Source organism: Vanessa tameamea, chromosome 4 (genome assembly GCF_037043105.1).
Source record: "Vanessa tameamea isolate UH-Manoa-2023 chromosome 4, ilVanTame1 primary haplotype, whole genome shotgun sequence".
Taxonomy (NCBI): Eukaryota; Metazoa; Arthropoda; class Insecta; order Lepidoptera; family Nymphalidae; genus Vanessa; species Vanessa tameamea.
Window position 1 is genome coordinate 4687460 of NC_087312.1, and position 22030 is coordinate 4709489.

Here is a 22030-nt window from a genome sequence, read left to right on the forward strand (position 1 = left end):
AACTCTAAACGGTAGATAAAACCTTAAATGAATAAATCTGTTAAAATCTTTCTCCTTATTGTATATATTTGATTTGCATTTTACATGGAGCTTTGATAACACTGGTAAACACTGTTTTATCACACGAACTTTGTTATGATTTTTATTTATGTGTATGGTGTGCCCTCATTAAAAATATATAACAGTTTTGTTTCTATCCAGTTTACTTGTGACAGCTACATATTTATTTCTGATATCATAAACGTTTTTTTGTTTAAATACCTGCATTTAGTCGACTGTGTGACTATTATGTTTACTAAATTACATTTTATTTACGTTAGGTCGTAAATATGCTACAAGAGTGTTTGAACAACCTGGACAGTGAATGTTGTTGAAAATTTTCTAGGTAACCATAAAGCGGAAAATTACAAAGATTTAATAAATGAACTTATAATATCATATAAAACTTTGGGGTGTAATATGTCCTTCAAAATACATATGCTGGACTATCATCTGGATTCCTTTCCGGAAAATTTGGGTGCTCTAAATGACGAGTCAAGGTGAGAAGTTCCATCACGAAATTGCCTTAATGGAGAAGCGCTGTCGAGGGGAATGGAGTCCAGAAATGCTAGCAGACTATTGTTGGAGACTTAAATGGAACCTACCACAAGCCAAATATTCAAGAAAATCATAAGTATGTATATCGATATTAGGAAATAATTCTGTAAGTGTGGCTGATTTTTGTACTTTTTAAGAAAATTTAGTTTGATGTCACAAGACGACCTGATGTGTACATTTTTTCATTGATATATTATTGTTTGGTGGCCGCAGTATATTCAAATTTTGATATAAGTTTTCATGTGATAAAAAAAATACGAATTTGTTGACCAGTGTAATTGAACACAAGGGCACAATATCCCTGTAATATTCTGCCCATATACGATCCATTATCCAATATCTATTTCTGTGTGCAATTTCTGAGTTTATATAATAATATATAGAGTAACCAACCTAGTTGTTACTACCCAAGTAATTATTGTTTTGCCTATTTCACCTATTTGACAATAAAACAAATCTGAACAGATTGTTTCATAAAAGAATATGATGTCGAACGAAATGACAAAGACCATAATTCTTTATATATGATTTGAAAATCGAAATAAACTGCTCTGCATTTTCCTAAATTTGTTTATATTATTCTACCTTATTACTTAACCACCTTATAAAAAAGATGAAAAAATTGGTTGTCCAATTATTTGGTCTCAATAAGTATGTCAATGATTGGTCAGATTTTTGCATATAGCAGACAATTTTGCATAAAAAAATAAAAAATAATAATAATTACTTAATAAGGATAATTTACTTTGTTTCAAACTTTAAGTGCCCATAAATTGGCAGCAATTCCTTTCTAGATGAGTTACATAGTTTACAATATGGAAGGTAGATATATAGTATATGAAGGTATCAAGAACCATCTCATATGAGGACACCAGTTAAAAATGAAAGTGTCTAGCTACTAGTGTCTAAGTAAAAATTAAAAGCTTAAAACCCCTCCAAATTAGCGCTAGTATAGGCAAAGGGTATGATAACAGTAGCAGTTGAGGAATTGGTCCGTCGAGTTATAAAATTGAATATTTACGTAGTCTAAAATAATGTTGTAAACATAACCTTTTATAACTCTTTTATATTTTAAAATATAATAAAGATTAAAAATTAAATAAAAAAACTAAACTAATTTGCATATGGCAACTATATTAAGTCTTTTGTCTTAAAAATTCTAGAAAGACTTTGACAATTGACAATATAACTTGACATTAATTTAAATATTAATTTTTCGTTTTAGTTTTATATCCGTGGTTGGTGGTAGTGGGTTCGTGGCAGATAGCCGTGAAAATTTAACTTAACCCGTCTAAGTCGTCGTAATTTTGCCGCGATTATGTAGATTTCTTTAAAATATTTGGAGTGTGGTTGTTAAAAGTATCTTTGTAAAATGTCTACAGTTCTTCTTGCTGTAATTGCAGTTATTCTGTGTGTGCTTTTTCGAATACTCAATGTGAATAGTCAACCTCACAAGCCAGTTATATACGGCAGAGATAGAAATTTTATTGAAAATATTCTATTCATTGCACCATTTCTGAATGAACCGTGAGTAGATCCGTCTTTATTGAGTTATGTTTTTATTAATAAGAATCACCGTGCATCCACGGTCCATTAGATGATGTCATGTTTACTAAAAATTAATACTTAGTATGTCCAATTTTTAAAAGAAAATCATACATGTTTGCTGTATCGCTATATCGCTGTCAAAACATAATATGTCTAGTTTAATATTGTATGTTTATGTACCAAAACCTGGAGAAACATTTATCAAGGTTATATAAAAATGATAATTTCACGCTTATGCCATAAAACAAATGTATCAAAATGATTGTATAATATTATAGTTACATTTTATCACTAGATGATACCTATAAATGAAGCTCATTCAACTGAATTATATTGTAAATTATTTGTTATGTATACATAGGTTCTCTATATATTTAGCAAGACTATGTTCCTATTTTATTTACTTTTATTTTCGGGAAACATACAGCATAGTATTATACACAAATATTTGATAACAAAATAAGTCTCATATAAGCCAACCAAGTTTCCACTATTACATTAAAACATGGAGTGAACCTTATAAGAACAAATAATTAACAAATAGTAAAAGTTTATAAAATTAGGTTTTTTTTTAAAATTGTTTAAAGTAAAACAAACAAAAGCAATAAGAATATTAATGACAAATAGAGTTATTTTAATTTTTTATTTAGTTATTTTAAGCAATATATTAAATAAATTCTTGATAAATATGTTTTGCTTTTCCGTTTTAATTTGAAGTTGCTTGTGTTATAGTTTAATTTATAGTTGCTTAGTACAAGAGTACAGTAGTTAATGTTTTTATTGCATTTTCTGATGATTTGGAGTTGTTAATAAATCTTACCAATACAATATATCATAACAATTAATTGAAAAAATTACAACAATAATTATAAATGCCTGTAATAATTTACATGTGTGATTTAAATAAAATACCCATTTCAGTCTTTTAAAACCTCTCATATAATATTTATGAGGGACTAACTCAGTTTTAGTTTTTATTTTTTACATTTTGTACTACTGCTGAACCACAGTCATATTTGTTATCAACCATTAATATTTGTTAAATATTGTTAATTGTCCTGCAAGTCATGGGTTGGAAGTCTATGCTCTTAGAATTCTGATTATAAAATAATTTAAAAATATACCAGCAAAACCATTGCTAGAATATAAACTAGAATTTTGCATGACAGAATAAAAATGGTTTATCAAAAAATTGCATATACATATGTATAAGTAACTATAAAAAATATTTTAAAATAATGTTTGTTGTTTTTTCTTTGTTTCAGTTACATTCCAACCCGATTATGGGGATTTAGTGGGCATGTACAGACCATTCTTCATAGCCTAATAGGTCGTGTGCGATGCCCATGGCCTATTGGAGGAAGAATTTCCTTAGTCTTGCCTGACAAATCAACTCTAACCTATGATCTGTATGAACCCGTAGGAGCAGAACATGAAGGTATAGTTAATTTATTTTTATTTTTTATTAAGTTTATAGAATTTTTTTATTTTATTTTGATATAATATATAGCTTTATATTATATTTTACAGTATATATGCAAATAAGTGATAATGATATATTTATTCGGGACTCATACTCACTATCTGAGCATTGAAATATAATATCTAGCCTACATACTATTTGAAAGCAATGTGTTTACAACTAACTTCAATTTAAAGAAATAACAAGATTCCTTATATAATGCTTAAAGTAAAGCTTAAGTTAAAATAAAAATATTTAGTTATCACTTGACTGCTTCTCTTAATGATTTTGACCTAATTAGATGCCTTTACCTCATACTTTTTACAGTTAGAAAGTATGAATGCACTTTTAATAGTAAGTATATTATTTAAAAACATACTACATGTCTTGTAGTGTAACAAACTCGTACGAGTTATACGAAATAACATTGCATTGTTAAATAGACAAATGATTCATTAAATCAATGTTGCAAATTGATCGGTCAATTCATCCAATTGTTCGTATTTAGAATTGAATACTCATCGATGTTTCTTCTTATACAGATGACGTGACCGTGGCAATATGTCCCGGCATCGGCAATACGTCGGAGAGTGTGTACATCCGCACATACGTGCACTATTCGCAGAGACACGGCTATAGATGTGCTGTTCTCAACCACATCGGTGCGCTGAATAGCGTGCCAGTCACCGGCGCTAGAATATTCTCGTATGGTATGTTTCGTAAATTTTAGTAATTTTTATTAATATGATATAATAACTTGTAATTTTTTGCTACCAATAGAACTATCAATTTTATTAGACAAAAACTTACCTGCAGTGAAGTAAGTATCGTTCACAAAATAATGATTTATATATATAATCGTTAACTTATAAAACTGCAAATCTCAAGATCCCATAATCATATCTAGGATCGGACCAATAAATAGTGCTTTCTAAGATGAAATTCTCAGAAAAACCCGAAGTTTTAAAATTTGCAGTCTTTCAATCTCGTATCTCAGAAAGAACGAACTAGCTGATCCTGCGCCTTGATCTTATTCTCCGTCGAAAAAAGCAGCATTTACAGAAATCCATCAGGAGTACATCATTGTTTGTTACTTATTTAATTAAAACACAATGAATTTAATTTCTAGCGCGCAAAATACTTTCACAGAACAAATCGCTACGCTTAATTATAATAGAAAGTTTACAAATAGTTTCAATTATTGTAAACTTTATTAACTAATGGTTCTTGTATACCAGAATTTAATTAAAACATTTTCAATTTTCTTTCCATAAATAATTACATTGATTTTTTTCAACTAAAGTTATAAAGATAAATATAAAAACACTGCTATATGAAGTATGTTAAACAAACATAAAATCTAATACGATTAGTTTACCCTCCTTATTTCTGTAGTTGACTGTCAAATCGTTGTATTACATAATCGGAATTAAATACATCGATATATAATTCAATTTTCAAATCTGTATAATGGAGTACAATAAAGTCTTTTCAGATTTGTTATATAGCTAATACAAAACTTGTCGAAATAATAGGTATATTGTAAATACAGTATACATCCAAGTAGGTACGGATAATAAGACTAAAGTAATACCATCATCATAATCATTAGGATGCTTTGATGTAATTTTCTGTTATAGCAATACTTTTCTTGTTGTATTCGTTAATACCATGTGATCCAAATAATGCAACAGCGCATATATTTACAGTTTATTACTAAAGTAGTAACAAATAAAAAATAAAAGTAGAAACTTAGTAACTCTGTCGATCTGTCTGTGGCACTTTCACGGCTAAGCCACTGAGTCGAATTTGATAAAATTTGGTATGAAGGCCAAGGCTACGTTTTTATGCTTCACACCTGAAGACCAATCCTAAAACGCGTGCAAAGCCAACGGCGTCAACTGGTATTATATACATTACATTTCTCTACTAACTACGGTATCATCTTCAGTAAACAAAGATCCAATTTAATAAATTATTGTATTTGTACCCGTAAATTTGAAAGAATCGTTCGTTTATTTTTAATCTAGACAGTAAAAAGTAAACTGTCGAAATATTATGAACGTTATTCGGGAACATATATGATCTAAAATACAGTGGATCTTGTTAATTGGTGTAACGAATATTACAATGCTATGAAAGCTAATTCAATACACGTAATGAAATTACAAATGATTACCGTCTATATATTTATATAAAGTTATTCATGTTAAGTGTTTATTTAGTACGTTTAAGTGTTTAAAAAATAGGAACAAGTCAAGTTTTCCTCTCTCGTTCGACTGCACGTTGTATTCGAGGTTTATATTATGGACAATGTCAAGGTCGACGACAATCGAAAATTACGTCACTCGATAAAAATAAAATAAAAAATAATATGAACATCGATATTACGAAATAAAAACAGACTATGTGTATAAGTAAAAGTAACGGTACTCTCTGCATATAAAATATTAAAATACAGAAAGCGCTTGAAGGTTTTTAATCGACGCTGACATTTGTATTGCTATTGTTAACATGAGTAATTTTATATATGATTTTAAGAAACTGTGCACTGGCTGGAAAGCGTGGAGATCAATGATCTCCAGTTCAAATTCAGGCATTAGTCATTATTATTTGTACACAAGAAAATAACCGACTTCCAATTTAAATGGAACCAAACGGGAAGAATCTTCCCAACACAAAAATAATTGTACGAGTTGAGGTTGCCTTATTGATAAGATTTTTTTAAATTCGGTTTTGATTTGTATTTACACAATTTATCGGTGCAGGGAAAGTAGCGTGAGGAACTTACATGACTGACTGTGTCAGTTAAAATTTTGCGATATCTATATCCATACAGTCCCCAAACTTCTCCTAAACTTGGCTGTTGCGTTTGCTATTTAAATGAGTGCTTATATATAGTCGTTGAAACAATCATGTAAGTATAAGTTACTGTTATTGAATCTAGGTCTTCGAGGTTCGAGGGCAGACTAGATTAATATATTATACATTAAAGTATAGTATAGTTTCCGCCCGTGACTTTACCCGCCTGTGAGAGAAGGGTGTCAGGTGTTAGGTATCCTATGTCCTTTTAGTTTTACCCTTGTTTAACATACATAAATATGTAAAATTTCAAGAAGATCGGTTGAGTAGTTGCGGCGCGAAAGCGTAACAAACAAACAAAGTTACTTTCATTTGTATAATTATTATTTAACATTGTTTGGACTGCCTTTATAATATTATAATAACGACAACATAAGAGCTATTTGTAACAAGTTATAAGTAACAATGCAATTTAACCAATGCTTGTAATTAATATGTAGGTACGAGTTATAATTTAATTCGATTGACTAACACACAAGCAAACAACAATAGAGTTTAGGATGTCTAGTCTTCTATAATTCTAGCAGAAAAACTCGAGTAGTATCCTGAAAATTTTCCACCGCTCAGCTAAGGCCTCTTCTTCCTTTGAGAAGAAGAGCGGGTCGGTCGATACACATATGGCAAAATTTTATTGAATTTAGGCACATACAGGTTTCCGTACGATGTATGTTTCCTTCAAGGCCGACCACGAGATGAATTGTAAACATAAATTAAGCACATTGAAATTCAGTGTTGCTTCTTGTTGGTTTAGGTACACGCGTTCTAACCACGCCACCGGCTCGGAAATATAGCTGTCTGGAAGGATAAAGTGCTTGGTGATATGAATTTGTGTTTTGACCCAGACTATTTTGTCGACAACACAAAAAACATAAGCCCTTTTCATGTTCGCACGATATCGTCAGATCAGGTTTGGTTTACGAGGTCAACGAAATACGAACACGAAACTTCCTACTTTAGTGATAAAGCTCAATAATTAATTTTCACTGATCTTCTAATGAATATCCTTGGGAATGGGTTTTAAAAGTATTCACTAAAAACATCCTATTGTTATACTGTTATATATTCTTGTAAGACAATAGATATTTTAATTTTTGAATTATTTTTGTAGAGCTTTGGTTCCATGTAGAGATTAATAATATTTTTAATTATTTTTGAGCAAACAAAAAATCCTAATTCCGTGGAGTGCATGTTAACTGTATATTTTTAAGTTAAGTTCAATGAAATTAAATATTTGTACTCCTAATTAGTCTAATTTGATAACGAATTATATATGACTGAGTACTAATACACAGTTCAAAGACTTTGAAAATGTAATTTATATTTCATGTAAATTGTTAGATAGGTTTATTGTTAATTTGTGAACGAAACTTTATATTACAATTAGCTACCTGAACTGTACGAGTAAAATAAGGATTAGAAAGTTACTCTTTATTATCTATTACAGATAGCTAAAAGCATTTTCATATTTCTATAGAAATTGTGGAGACGTACAAGTTTCTCATGTACAGTTCTTAAGTATCTATCCTGCCAAGACTGACAATGCTCAAAAAATAAGCAAATTCTTAACATATAACCTATGTCCAATCTTTAAGTTTAAATTAAAGTACATAATATGAAAGTTCTATATACTTGAATCGGAAAGTTCTTTTGTGAAACGAGAAATTAACAAACAAACAGTATTAACCTCTTTATAATATTATTATAATTATTCTCATTATAATTCATGATTGATCCTCTTCCGTTTAGTGAAGTCCAAAGATCAATGGTTAGTCAAGTAACAATCAAGGTTTTCCGTTTAGTTAGAAAATGGTATTATTTATTTTTGTGATATGAATTTGATTAATTGTAATATAAAAAAGTTTAAGTTCCAAATTTGGAATGAGCCAGCTGGGTAACCTGTCACGCAAGTTTGACATGATGAAAGTTATCTTTCAGCGTCAAGGCTAACGCTCTTGATTGCGAACAACGTATGTACACACGAAACGTTTATCTTTAGTATTTTTTTGCAGGTCACACCGATGACTTCAACTATATGATAGAGAATTTATTGGAGAGATATCCTAATACGAAACTGATATTAGTTGGATTCAGTCTCGGCGGTAATTTGATAACGAAGTATCTCGGCGAGGAGAGGAAGAGAGCCAAGAATATAATAGGCGGTATATCGATATGTCAGGGATACAATGCCATCGAGTGAGTAATGGAATGTTTATTTGGAGAATATTGTATTTAAAGTTCGTATCGTAGCTAAAACATTGTATGATTCGTGTAATATTTTTGAATTCCTAATATATACTTATCAACTCATTATGTAATTTACTCAGAAGCTGGATGCATAATACTTTATCGTGAAAAACAAAACAATGAATTTTGTTATTAGATAAGATTCTTTAAATGTCTTATATAATAATAGTAATTTTGTTTTATCTTGTAATAACATAGAAAATGAATCAATCAATGGCAAAAAAAAAGAAAAATCAAATTGACTTTTACGTGCACTTATAATAGCCAATATTAGCACTAGTTCGGAATGTGGGCTCTACTGTGAAAATTACATTTAATATACAGCTATTCAATGTATACACGATATTCGGCAAACGTTCAATGCATGACTTTTTGTAGTTTGTTGACAGACGGGCTAGCACAAAGCAGCGATTTAAATAATTATTTTAAATAATATATATGTATATATTTAATTCCTATTTTGACGTAATTGACTAAAAACGGTTTGAAAACTTTGTGAAAAGGTAATAATTTATTTTTAAAAATTGATTGGCGCTGATTGCCTCTATTTCAGTAAAAATATTGGACTTTTATTGGATACTACTTAATAGCATTAAAATAAATTAAAGAGGTTTTACTTAGTCACTTTATTTATTTGTTTTAAGAAAATATTTTTTGGAAACTACGTACGCTCCTTTTGTAAGTCGATATTACTATGCAAGAAACCTTAGAGTTTTTAATCTCCTTTAAAGTGTTAATAATTTAACTCATTATATTTACATTTGCATGATTTCATACATACACATGAAATATTTGTATTTAACAATATTAACTACGCGATTTATTAAAATTGAAGGCAGTAGTAATTGCTAGTTATTGTTTATAAACAACCTAATTATACCTTATTTTTCATTAAGCGTACATTGAAAATACTATGCAGTATATAATTTTTATTTCAATAATATTTGGCGATCAGCTTAAAGTAAGTTCTTAACAACTGGAATTAAAAATATTTAAAATGAAGAATGCTTATCTAAGTTCCATGGTTTCATTGGATATGCGAAATCCCAAAAAGTACTATTTCACTTGGTGGAAGAGGTGGAGTTTGCACAGACCCCTCTGGGTTCCACTTATCACTTTGACTATTAAACAACACTGCTGAGTAGTTTGGTTTCGGTTTGAAGTGACTACAAAATGTATCTGCTTGAAGTATTCATCCATTCACACTACATACGAATAGTTTGTCGAATCACTTCGTGTGAATTCGTCACACATGCTAATTACCATTTGCGAATTTATTACTTGGACTATTCCAAAATAACTATCTGAGGCATTTATATTTTTATATTCATGTATAATCGTTTGTGGGAAGGTGAAGTGCGAACGATCCCTTGAAATTAAGATTTTACTTAATCCCTTCTCTACAACTGAGGTCAGAGAAATCAATACAAAATAAGGCATTTATTTCAAGATTGTGTCGAGCGTTATGCGTTTATACAAACTAAATAATATATAGTTATACTGATAGTAGGTGTACATTATTATAAAGCGGAAGTTATATATTAATCGGATCGGAGTTGCCATAATTGCGTGCCTTGAAAAAAACGCTAAGAAACACACAATCGAAATCAAATCATATGTTTTTGTTTAAGTAGATATTCGTTATACAAGATTTATTAACCCTTTAAACGCCAATAACGTAATATTACGGGTTTAAAAAAAATGTTATATAAACTTGTTATAACTAATGGTTATTCTATTCATATTCGTTTTAATTTTACGAGCAACGTTCCCATAACTACTTCCGATAGTTTCGTCGTTCAAAACACATTTTTTTTTGCAAATCCATAATGAATATCAAATCAATGATATAAATGAAATGAATTATTCATTGAATATTTATTCGATACCAAATGTAGTATATTTGTTTGAGTGCGACATTGATAAAATATAAATTAAACATAAAGTGAGAAACCCACGTTAATAAATTAATAGTAAATCAGATTTTGAAACCTCTTAATGCTATATTCATTAAAATCTTAAATTAATCATCTCATTTATCATTTCATCAGTAACAAATAAAATTTTGAGTTATATTAAATTAGCGGTGTAGAAATAAACCAACAATAATATAAAACCGGCTTATCGCGGTACTTCACCAGTTGGCAGTTTCAGTTCCTTGTATACATATTATTAGTTGGGTGACTAATGTTGTTCTTTAACCTGTCAATTTTAAACGATGAGGAAGTATATATTATCATTAATTGTATAATGTAACTGCTCATTATTATTTAATTCAGTTTAAGAGGACTACAAGAGCTTAGTGCCCTTGAGAATCGCACGCACACACTTACAAAATTGACAAAAACGGCAAGCCCGTGAACTACTGGTTAAGCGAGGTAACGAGGTTACGTCCATATATTATAATAGATGGCGCCAAACCGAGCGAAGTAAGATCAATCATAAATCTCATAAAAAATAGATAGGACAACAGAATTATTTTTATTTCTTTCGATGTTATTTAACAAATGATTATAAAAAAAAACTGATTCAATTAAACTTACAATATTTTTATTTATATTTTGTATACAATAAAATAGACAGTTAGTTTTAACCTTTTTTTTTCTTTTATTTATATTATTATACCACAATTAGTTCTTATACTAAATATTAAAACATACTAATTTTTAACATTTTATAAAAGTTTGATAATCTATTTATATAATAAAATCGTAAGTGTTCGAAATCTGTAGTCTAGTAACCGTGGGGTAACATATAGCGTAGTGTTTGTTTGTTTTATTAATATCGGGTCACAAAGAAAAAATATATATTCAATTAAAAAAAAAATCTAAATATTTACTAGAAAAAAATGTCGTCAAGTCGATTTGGTTGAATAGGTTAACTAGGTTAATCATACTAGGTTTAATCATAAATCTCATAAAAATAGATAGGATATTAGAATTATTTGTATTGCTTTTGACTGTTATTCGAAAATGATTAAAAAATAAAACTGATTTAATTAAACTTAAAATATTTATATTTGGTACAACAAAAAAGAATTCATTTAGTGTTAATTTTTTTATTAAAATATTTTATTTTATTTCACTTGTATGTATGAATGTATGTACATATGTCCTGGAATCTTGCAATCAATATTACACCCACTTCCACTGAAGCTATGGAGCTGAAAGTTGGCACACATATTTAGTCTCGATGACAATCCACGATTCATGAATTGCTGCCATATTCAATCCAATATGACGGACGTTACAAAAAAAATAAAATTTTTGAATTACGTACAAATGACACTTCTAAATATTCTAGTTCTCTGGTTCACAACAATTACATTTATTTTTTGTTACGACTTTACTTTTTTTTATTATTAAAATTAGTTCATACATAACTTTAATTCCTATTATAAACAAAATCGATAAAATTAAACTCTTACGCAATATAAATAGCTTCCATGTTATTGTTTTCGACTTTCTTTATTCTGTAAAAAATAAATATATGTTAGTAATTATATTTTTATTAATTATAAAAGTATGTATTTAAAAAATATGTATCTGAATATGCCCCATAGTACTTTTAGTGAAAAATATAATATTGCTTCAAGTTCATAGGGATCGAACGTAGTCACACTCGATTAATGTTTTCCTAACTTTGACCAAATATTCTATCGTAATATTTAATGAATAGCTTGAAAAATCTGATTCTATGCGAACTGATTGCACATTTTTTCTAATAGATGTTTTCAATATTCATAATTTATAAAAAAAAAAAAATGTTTACTAATAAAATACTCTTACCTTTTAATATCGTTCATATGTATGTTCTTACCCATATTTACACAATTAAAATTTATAACAAATAATATAATAAAAAATAAATGCCTAATTACTACTACACTATTTTAATTTAATATATTTATTTACAAGAAAGAATAATTTTTATTGTAAGAAAACATGAAACAATAAATTTACAATTAAAATTCCAAAAAAGTATCTCGTAACGTAATGATGCAGCGAAAAGATCGACACGTCTGTATAGCATCAGGCCTCGGCCGGCAATGTCTGTACACGGCGTTTACCCACGCATGCGTACGCATTTTGTTCGAAAATAAGAATATCTGATTTTAAAAAAATCTATTGATTTTACTAAAAAAGTGACGCAGAGGTAAAGTAGTATATTGCTTGTAGAATAATCTGACAAAAAACCAGCATTATTGAATTTATATAAGTAGAGTTATTATTTGTTAAAAGATTTTTTTAGAGGTAACTTTGTGAGTTTTTTCTATCGTACCAAATTAATTACATCATGTTTTCAAAATAATAAATAACTAGCATGTATCCTGAAGATTATCATTTTTTTTTTTCATTTGGTTTACTGCATTGGATCATATACTTTTTTGCATTATAAAACTTGCATTTAGCTCATGTAGTCCCCTTAATAACATATATAAATATTTTTACACTACCCTACTATATAATAAATACACCAGAACGTAGAATATTTATTTATTATTTGTTTTATTTTATAAATATTATAGTCCTGAAGTTAAATATCCAATTCACAAAAATCTCCTATTCTCATTTCATGCGCGACTCTCTTTTTATTTTTTAATAATTATTTTGCGCGGGAAAACTTCTTGTATTATTTTTTAAAGCCATACGATTGACGTTCTGAAATCGATTAATTACACTTTTATGAAATCGTATACAATAACAAAATATGTGTTTATTAAATATATAATTATAATATAAATGTAACTACATTAATAAGTATTTCTAACATATATAAGCTAGCGGTTTTATATCAAATTAAATAAAAAAAATATAAAACAGTATTATGGACCTATGCAGTAGCATAATACTCCATAATACGGATTTATTGACTGCAACATTTATCAATCACAACAAATATTTGATAGCAACAGTTGCTATGCTCTAACCGTAAAAGCCTCACAGATCGCACTACGCCCTCAGGATGCAATATTATTGTTTGTTTTTTCGCAAAAATTGTTATTATTGTATTTGAGTGTTATACAGTTTTTATGTATCTTATATATATGATATATAAGATAGATATATTATATATCGCTCTATTATACATATTCACAAGGAAAGGAAGGATGTACAAACCCTTGTGCATCTCTATAGCATTATATACTGATTAAATTGACGTATATTAAGACTTTTTTCATTAACAATGATCTTAAAATTATACATATTTTGTTTATTTCATCATTACGTCGATATTTATGTTTTAAAACATTATGCAAAACTATATCTTTTTAAACGTTGCTGCCGCTGCAGACATGCAACTCTAATCCAATCGTGGCGGTTGAATGGTTAATAAAACTTAAAACTATGCCAAATCGACGTTTCTAGTAGTTGGACATTTTGTTACTAGGAAGTTAATCTTGCGGCGAATCACGTAATACTAAAATATTTGTAAATAAAGGTTCGCTGAAATGGTTTGATTTAAACAGATTTATATCCGGTGTTATATACCATTGTTTTTCTACCTCTGGGCGAAACGATTGGGGGATAGAATAATGTCATGTTATCTTTTCACTGCCCACATTTCAACCATTGTTGTGCATTTGTGAGGTTGGAAAAGTGTGTGAACCAGAGTAACTACAGACACAACATCAACATCTTACTGCCCAAGGTTGGTGGCGTATTTGCAATGTATACAATACATGTTATGTTCATTGTTGTAAAAATATATGTATTTTTTAGAGTTTTAAAACATATTAACATAAGATGCTTAGAGGAGAAATATATTTGTGTTTTTCTTTGCATTTTACTATTGTTATTTTTTGTGCATACACGGGTGGTTTGCACCAGCGAATTATACTATATATCGCTAAATTGTATAGCTGTACTCCGGTTTTTATGTGGTACAGTAGTCAGTTCAATTACAAGCATGGTTATTACAAACCATCTTAGCCTATTCCTCACAAGAGGAGTGAAGATAAATCCTTCTTAGACTTGGAATAGGCTCATGCCTGCGTGGAATGATATTATCTCATACAGTACCATTCTCACGGGTTATAGTGATCACTTACCAGTAGGTTATCCTATTTATACTTGGACGTGTTTACCTTCCAAAATAATTAAAAAAATATATAATACTTTAAGACTAATTCTCTATCTGTCTTCCATTAATAAATGGCAGTGAATTAATTCAATTAATTACAAGATTTTGTAAAACTTTTTTATATATAGTAAATTTAAATTAATCATATATTACAAATTCAATTATAGCAAAAATAAATGAAACGCTTGATGAATAATAATTAATAATACTAAAAAGATCACCAAAATTTGAAAATAAGTTAAAAAATAAAACATTATAAAATAATAAATTTGGCAGAAAGCTGTAGAAAACTATGTTACGTTTATGAAATACGCCAATCGGCATGAATTTGTAGATAAATAAACTCAGATATTTCGCGCTAGTTGATATAAAGATAAGATATTTATCTCTTGAACATTGAATCTACCGAAGTGTACAATTTGAAACGGTCATGAGTCAGACGATGACCGCGTCATTCTGAGGTGGCACCGGTGCGTTGTATTCCCACGATAATCAATGTAACTTAAATTTCTTATAATATTGCGCCCTTATTTCTTTGATATAATATGAAGCATTGATGACCCGATGTTACTTACAAATTCAAATTTCTAAAAAAAACAATGTTATCCTACGATACACATGTGCTTGATATATGAAAAATATTAGCATTTTAATTTTGTTCACCTTGAAATTATTACCAGTCGAGTAATGTTATGCTTTCACATTTGCTTATGCTATTAAGTTTCACATATTTAAAGTAAAAAACCAACTCTAATTGGATCGAAAGGTCATTGTTCGGGGATAATTATCAAAAACTAAAAGTATGTAAAATCATATGCCTAAAGATGTGTCTTGAGCCAAAATACATCAACATGAAAGATAAATTTATTACTGTATTATTTTTACGAGTACACGTCTCACACATAATAATAAAATGGAAAATTGTGTAGTATAGTTTGATTGTTTATCACAGCGTCAACTTAATCATATCAGGGTTGCTCTTAATACTAAAAGGTCTTCATTTTATACATAACTCTGTAACGTTATATAAGAAAATTGTGTTAATATCCCACTGCCGGACTAAGGACAATTTTTTCATCTACCATTTGAGGAAAAGGTTTGAAGGTTATTTCACCACGCTGCTTCAATCCTAGATAACCATGTGACATGTTTCCATCCGACACATGCAATTTTCCTCACGATATTTGCCACCTCCCCAGCTTGCTGTAAGAAATATTAAACATTCCCTACGTCGCCAATGCGCCACCAACCTTGGGAGCTGAGATGTTATGTCCCTTGTGCCTGTAGGTACATTGACTTACTCACCTTTCACCGGAACACAATAATACTAAGCGTTGCTTTTTATATCTATCTGACGAGTGCACGGTACATGGTTCTTCTAACCAGAGGGCCATACCGGTTATTTTATTTTTATATTGTATTCGTTGATATATTTTAAACATTTGGTATAAAATAATAGAACATTATCATATTTAAAGTAAAATTGCTTTCAGTACGATGGTATATCTTCTTCAATGGCAAAACTTCCGTCGATTCTACCTTTACATAATGACGGATAACTATCGAAACATCATCACGAGACATAAGCGTATGCTTCTCAGTCCAGAAATGAAGAGCCGATATACGCTAGACGAAAACACGATCGTGTCAGCTGGAACTTTGCCTGACTTGGATGAGGCTTATTCGAGGTATGCATTCCTTTATAAAACGATTCGTTAGTTATCAACTAACTTAACGTTGATCCTCTTATACGCTATAAAATAATTTATCAGTACGCTAAATTACTTTAGCTCACAGACCAGTGTAAATATTCAAATTTATATTTATACCTACTTGGATTCATTTCGATGTTAATTTAGTGTAATTATATAAATAGTTTTGCGCTCGTTAGTGTTTTTCGGTAACTGTAGTTAAATATGTACATAAATGTTATAAATGAGACCTTGACATCGTCCATTTTAGATGATTCTGTTTCTTTTGCATTATTTCGAAAACAGCGGGTACGTTTGTATTAACTTATGATTTTTAATAAATTTTGTGCACTCGAATATTATAGGAAAGTGCATGGCTTCAATTCGGTAACGGAGTTGTACAAATGGAGTTCGTCGGCCTTCTACCTACAAAATATAAAGACACCAATGATATTTATAAACGCCCGGGATGATCCGATTGTACCCGAACCGCTACTGCCTCACATCAGAGAATTTGTCAGTAAGTATATAAAAGGTTTTTTTTTTTTTTAATATAATTTTCATAATATTCAAAATATTAGTGATAAAGATAAATTCGAGGCCGAATTCATCCTTGCCGCTGTTTACACTTGACATATAAATTAAACATTACATTGTACTGGTAGTAAGTGCGAAAGAGCGAATAATTTCAAGTAACACTATTTCAGGTAAATGTAATGTTAATACAATTACTGAATATTGTACACTTACAGGGCAATTTCATTTAAGTTTAAATTTAAATAACTTTACATTGCTCCAGAAAAAAAAATATTAAAAAAAAGAATACATTATATATAACGAATAAGATGTCAGCAGTGTATCGACACAAAAGGAAGGTCACTTAGCATATGTTGATGCTCGGGGTGGCATACAATAACCTCCAAAGTTTTCAGTGACCGCCTTATACGAACAACAGTGACATCCATAAATAAATCTATATAATATGAAATAAACCACTATTATTTATACTATTATTATAAAGACTGACTTAAGTAATTATAAATAGTTAAATAAAAAAATGCCCAACTCTCTCTAAACTGTTCTCTTTGTATACACAGAGAGAGAAAAAAGTAAAACTATTACATATATTATAGGCAATGAATAAGTCATAAAGCATTACTTTATTTGCATTTCCGCTAACTATTTTAAATAAATATCATATATTCTAACGAGTTGTCTCTTTTTTTCTGATTGGTGTATGTATTTACATTATATATTATATCTTTAAATAATTCATGATAACTATTAAGTATATAGAGTAAAAAAACATATTGATTGTGAAGCCTGTTCATACAAGTCGCGGAAAACTATTACGCGATCACAGTAACCGATGATGACTCAGACTCAATACTAAAGCCAGTAGCATCACGGATTGAAAGCGTTCAATGGTAAATTGCAAGGTTAAAATTACATACCATTTTTGTAAAAAAACGTGTACTGTTTAGAGAAAGCCTTTAAAGTAATGTACCTGTATCAATGTTCAGTAATCGCAACTGCTATATGCAAGGGCCACTAAATGGTCAACGTGGCGACCTTAAGCAAAGGTGCATTCCATCCAGACGATTAACAATTAAATAGATCATTTAAGGTCAAGGATAATGACGAGGAAATCGAAATGTATGAGAAGAAATTCTGGCTCATGTGATGTATTATGTCAATAGAGTAGAAGAGGGGGGATGTGTTTTGGTTTGTCAATAAAATTAGCGAATATGCTTATACATAAAAATTAAACATACAGACACTAAAAATTGCTTTACAAGCACTTTTAAACCGTCATTTAACAAACTATTTAAAGTAAAGCTACCAACGGTTCGGAATGTAAATTTTACCGAGAAGAACCGACAAGAAACTCAGTAGTTACTCTTTTTCAACATCTAAAAATACAGTCATGTTAGTTAAATACAATTATATATGTATGTTATGTCTCCCGCCTGGAAGTCAGCAAGCATTAACTCCACGCTTTTTTATCATCAATATAATCTTGTATCCAATAATATGCCTAACCAATTACCAATGTATTTTTTACAAATGACTTGAATCTATGAAACGGTAAAGTTAAAAATGTCTGCGGAATTTTATTATAGAAGCGGATACCTTGCCCTAATATATGCTTGGCGTTCTAAGCTTATCCTTACTTCTTGTGCACATACAATGATTATCACTGATTTTATCAAAGTGATCAATGCTACTGTGAATATACATAATATTGTTGTAAATATACTTTGATACTTCTCCAACAACTTTTCTTTCTTGAATTATATATATTGAAGTGGCGCAGTCCGCCGCAATCAATATAATAGAAGCAATCGCACATTTCCCACGTGTCTGAAACGTCGGTGATACGGATCAATTTGGCGGCATGACCTTAACTATTTAAATATACTGAACATTATATAAAAACAAAATAATTTATGCGAGCTTATCCGTTTATTGTTATCAATGCGAAAAATAACTATACCCATATAAACTCATTCATATAAAAGAGGTTTAATCGTCACACAGGCAATTAAATAAGTTAAACTGATATAACTTGACGTATAAAAGAAAATTTCTTAATTTTTCCCACTAGAGAATCTTCAATTTTCAATCTCTGATAACACAGATATTGTACATCATCTTCCTCTTAAATAATTCTGTTCATCTGCATTAAAATCCGTTGCGAAGTTTAAAAGATCTAAGCGTACTAATGTCAGGAACTGTTTTATACTAAGTAGATATTACAATATTCATTTAATCCCATGACAAGCGCAACGTGATATGGTACGGGCTACTTAAAGTATAGTTAAAATGTTATTATATTTCATGTCTTCGTGCTGTCGTCGTATTATTTTAAATTCTAACATCACTCGGTTGATGTAACTATTTATTACATCTTGTGATCGTCGGGGAAGAAAACCGTGGCTAAATTCTCAAACATCAGAAGATATTCTATACAACATGTTTGCTCGTCAAAATAGCTCTTTCGAACCTGGACGGATATTGATAAGTTTTTCCACCAATCGTGATGGAACGGTGGGGCGGCGTGGTGAAATAAGCCGAAACTTCTCCTTACCGGGTGGTCTTTGACGTTCACGGTATATAACTTACGATTCATATTCATGATTGCAGGCTCCCACGACAAGGCGATGTACCTAGAGCTGTCTCACGGCGGCCACCTCGGCTTCTACGAGGGCGGGCTGGTGTACGCCAACCCCGTGACGTGGCTGGACCGCGCGCTGGCGGCGCTGGTGGGCGGGCTGCTCATGGCGCACCACAAGTGCGAGCCGCGCGACGCGCTGTGCGAGCCCGGCGCGCGCTGCGACGAGCCCGACCTCATCAAGTCCGCCACCATCATATACCGCGACCCGCTCGACAAGCCCGCCCTGGACGCGTAGACTCGATCTCTAGTAAGAAATTGTCTGTAGATAGATGTTGACGGGTTAGTGACGACGAGGGGAGTTCGTGTCGATAGGTTTATGTTCCTATTGAGGAGATTTAAATATTCCTATATTATTCCACATGTGTATGTTTGAAGTTCACTTTTGTTTGTGTTTTAAACAGAAAGTCGTGTTTGATTACTGATTGCATTGATAAAAAGAACCATATTAATTTATATCGCTACAGTATTTATTGTAATTGTTTTTAATATTTTGGTGTAATATTAATTTCATATGTGATGTTTTATAGTGATAGCGCTTTCTGATTATTTCGAATGAAAATCTATTTTCCATTGAACAATGGTGATGTTATTTACGTTCCAGTGTTGTGTATTACTTATACGTAACGCGTACTTATGAGTTTTAAGATGAACCACGTGAGGTTTTATATTTTTAGTGAAGCCGATTTATATTATTTGCATTTACTTTAATGTATTATTTATTAATATATTTATATATTAATAACATAACGACGTGTTCAATTCGGGTAAAACCCTAAATATAAATTTAACTTATGTGTTTGTGATTTCTAAGTTCATACAATATGTTTTTAGTGTTATAAGATTTGGGATGTAGATTTATAGTTGTTAAAATATATGTCCAGCTTCATCTAAAGACAGAAAACACGTTAGGCGAATTGTTCGTAACAATTTGGCATATTACTTATTCGTTATATAAATGATTATCTTCAAACAATATAAAATCCTAGTACATTCAAATAGATATTAAAAAAATTTTTGTAAAGTTATTCGACGTATTTTGTTACCGCCTTTATTGGATATAAAGTCATACCATTTGTGATATTACCAAACGACATTTATAATATGATGGAATTAAGTGCCTCTATCACATTCGAAATTATGTAAATTATTTTAAAAAATATCAATTAAAATTAGTGATTAAGACAAAAGCCTTTTATAATTTGATTTGATCATTAAAGGGCAACAATTGATCATTTGTAGTTTTGAGAATTGGTGCAATATTTTAGAGAAATATTTAGATGAAAATTGTCGGAAGTATAAAAATTTGTAAACCCTTTAAAAAGTGAACTTAGCATGACTGCAATTTTTATAAACAGTTTATTGGAAAAAAAATGTTTTTATATTAGTTTTTGAGGTGCTTAACATATAGAACTTTATATATATATAAATATATTATATCCGCATAATTCTCCAATTTTGTTATTAATTTATTATGTTACCATGTTTATGTTACATAGTACAAATTCAAAGATAAGCACAAAATTTAAGCTAAGTGTTTCACCAAAATTAGCTTTTTCTCTACTATGTATAAAAGGTTATAATTGTTCAATTATTGTGTTCAAATTATAGCTATTTCGAGGGTTATACCTTATGCACAGTATTTAAGTAAAAAAATAAAATAGTGAAAAAGTTTATAGTGGTCTAAAATAAAAGACTAAAGTACTTCATAGACCAATATGACCTTATTTTATGAATTCTTATTTTTCCTTGCACAAACAATCAATATAAAACGAATACTTTGTATTTAAATTAAGATAGATTTAATTAATTGATATTATTTGATGGCATCTACTGTATGAAAGGTACAATTTTAAATTCAAATAATTACTAAGCAAATATGAAATTCCTCAATGTGGAATCTCATGATGATGTGTGATTTGAGCTGTTAACTCTCACTAAGAGTATTTTCAAATTCCAAATAACTAGTTCTAATTGTTAATCTCAAATAATTTGTGTGCGAAAAAATAGTGCATGTATATGGTATGGTATATACTACTGCTTTGTTGCGGTCAATTTATTTTTTTTAAATATGTCAGATTTATAACCAATGTTTCAATACCTAACGATTTATAAAAAGTTTAGTGTTAGCTATTAGTTGGACATGACGTGATGTTTCCCCGAAATTCCCTAGCATAAAGGTCCTAAAACACCGTCTGACGATATGCCGCAGGCGGCTTATCTATTACCTAATTGGTAGAAAAAGAAAGTATAGAAAATACGTATCGTATACGTTATTTTATAGTGCCTAAATAATAGTACTGGTGTTATGTGAGCCTTAATTACTTTGGTATTAAGATATTTTTATAGATCTTGTTGCCAGTTCTT

The 22030-nt window shown here is 29.9% G+C and overlaps 1 protein-coding gene across 1 annotated transcript; it reads left to right on the forward strand.

The window, feature by feature from the left end:
• Positions 1-1807: 1807 nt before the first annotated feature.
• Positions 1808-21232, forward strand: LOC113394635 (abhydrolase domain-containing protein 2). Its single transcript, XM_026632026.2, has 7 exons — positions 1808-2124; positions 3411-3583; positions 4150-4317; positions 8479-8662; positions 16291-16485; positions 16854-17008; positions 19636-21232. Exons 1-7 carry the CDS (start codon positions 1970-1972, stop codon positions 19899-19901), a joined length of 1296 nt encoding a protein of 431 aa, XP_026487811.1. The 5' UTR covers positions 1808-1969; the 3' UTR covers positions 19902-21232.
• The last annotated feature ends 798 nt before the right edge of the window (positions 21233-22030 follow it).

Bases quoted from the DNA above. Each gene is read 5' to 3' on its own strand.
- LOC113394635 (XM_026632026.2), top strand. From the start codon at position 1,970: ATGTCTACAGTTCTTCTTGCTGTAATTGCAGTTATTCTGTGTGTGCTT. The intron at 3,584-4,149 runs GTATAGTTAATT...CTTCTTATACAG, and splicing joins CGTAGGAGCAGAACATGAAG to ATGACGTGACCGTGGCAATA. The intron at 17,009-19,635 runs GTAAGTATATAA...TCATGATTGCAG, and splicing joins TCACATCAGAGAATTTGTCA to GCTCCCACGACAAGGCGATG.